Genomic DNA, 1,807 nt, shown 5'->3' with positions numbered 1-1,807 from the left:
GGCCACCCCCCCCCCCGGGACCCCCACCCTGTCGGGAGGGCCCTCGGCCCACGGCCCGTTTCTCCCGCAGGCTCGATGGCGCGGCAGCTGCAGAAAGCGGCCGTGCGCCTCCTCAGCGAGCAGACGTGCCGCCGCTTCTACCCGGTGCAGATCAGCAGCCGCATGCTGTGCGCCGGCTTCCCGCAGGGCGGCGTGGACAGCTGCTCGGTGAGCGCACCCCGCAGCGGAAGCGGGCGCTCCGCGGCGCCCAGGTCCCGCCCGTGGGGGAGGGGGCCCGGAGAGCGGGGCGAAGTCGTCACCGCTCCAGGACCCTGCGGCGCCGACCTCTCAAGCCCACCAAACAGGGCACCTTTTCTGGTCTTGGAGGGATTTTCACTCGACCAACGTTTATTGGGCATCCATCATGGCCCCGTCTCGGCGCCGAGGCATCTCCCCCGTCCCGGGCCCTACACTCGAGAGCCGGGAGGCTGGGCAGTGGCTGCAGCGTGAGGTCCCATTCAGCCCCCGGGAAATATCGAGTGTCCCTGAATGTCTGCCGGCCGCATGAACGGGTCCTCCTAACCTGGAACCCCTTTCCCAGAAAATAGGCTCACGAGGAAAGGGACCTGGCCCCAAGGGCTGCTGTGGGGGAGGCTGTGGCCTGCTCTCAAGGCCTTTCCTTTCCTCCCCTCAGGGTGACGCTGGGGGACCCCTTGCCTGCAGGGAGCCCTCTGGCCGGTGGGTGCTAACTGGGGTCACCAGCTGGGGGTACGGCTGCGGGCGGCCCCACTTTCCGGGGGTCTATACTCGGGTGGCTGCCGTCAGAGGCTGGATCGGGCAGAACATCCAGGAGTGACTGCCAGCACGTGGCTGCCCACGCCCAGGACGCGAGGTGACGGCGGCAGGAACCAGCTGGCCCCTCTGCCCTAGGAGGGGAGTCTAGGTGGCGGGCGGGGGTGAAAGGACTGCGGGTAACCGGGTGGTTCACTGCGTATTCGGATCCAATAAACAGCCGCTCGTCCCTAGCCTGCTGGCTCAGCACCTCCGTATCGCAGCAGGGAGCGCTCGGCTGCCGCTCACCCTGCGCCCACCCGGGGACAGATATGGGAGGGGCGGGGAAGGCGCGGCAAGGCCACGCCGATACAGGACGACACTCCGTCTCTGGCGCCTGAGCTGGGGAGGGGTCTGGCTGGCCTCCTCTTCACGCTGCCACTCCGGGTCATCGTCATTGGAAACCGGCAGAGTGGAAAGAGGCGCAGGCTGGTCAGGTGACCCGGGAACACGCCGGGCCACTTCCCGCAGAGACCCCTCCAGGAACCGGGTCCTCTCTGCCCCTCCCTAATTTATGGGTCCCCACCAACTAGGTGGGGCCCGACCACGCCCCCAGGTCCAAGTGCGGATTCTCTGCCCTTGTGAAAGGTGAGCCATGACCCCGCGAGGGGCCGCGCCGCCTGCGATCTGGGAGGTCGCTGGGCCCCCCCGAGTGGCAGCACCGGTCTCGTCCTCAGGAACCACGGGCAGGCAGGATGCACAGGCGGGCCCCCGCTTCACAAAGGGACTTTATGGAAAGGGAACGGGGGTTTGGGGCGGGGGCCTGCAGGGAGCTCGCGGGGCCGCGCGCGGCGCGTGGGGGGGGGGGGAGTCACATGTTGGCTCGCTCCCGCTGCAGCCGCGAGTTGTAGGCGCGGGACACGGTGTTCCAGGCGTCCATGTAGCGGTCCATGCACATGGCGATGCACTTCTGCGGGCGGGAAGGGGGCACGGCTCGGCTCAGCAGCGGCCGGGCCGGCGCCCCGACCCCAGGCAGCGGGCCGCGCACGCGCACTCG

The 1,807-nt window shown here is 69.3% G+C and overlaps 1 protein-coding gene across 1 annotated transcript in view; it reads right to left on the bottom strand.

Annotated features, from left to right (window-relative positions):
* Positions 1 to 1,621: 1,621 nt before the first annotated feature.
* The window catches only part of TMPRSS9 (transmembrane serine protease 9), a 24,474-nt gene continuing 24,288 nt past the window's right edge, over positions 1,622 to 1,807 (bottom strand). Inside the window, exon 18 of the mRNA XM_029916406.1 lies at positions 1,622 to 1,803. Coding sequence (XP_029772266.1) covers positions 1,622 to 1,803 — 182 coding nt within the window. The remainder of the gene's footprint in view (positions 1,804 to 1,807) is intronic.

Source organism: Suricata suricatta, chromosome 12, assembly GCF_006229205.1.
Source record: "Suricata suricatta isolate VVHF042 chromosome 12, meerkat_22Aug2017_6uvM2_HiC, whole genome shotgun sequence".
Taxonomy (NCBI): domain Eukaryota; kingdom Metazoa; phylum Chordata; class Mammalia; order Carnivora; family Herpestidae; genus Suricata; species Suricata suricatta.
The sequence above is the reverse complement of the archived record's forward strand: the minus strand, read 5'-3'. Positions and strand labels throughout refer to the sequence as shown.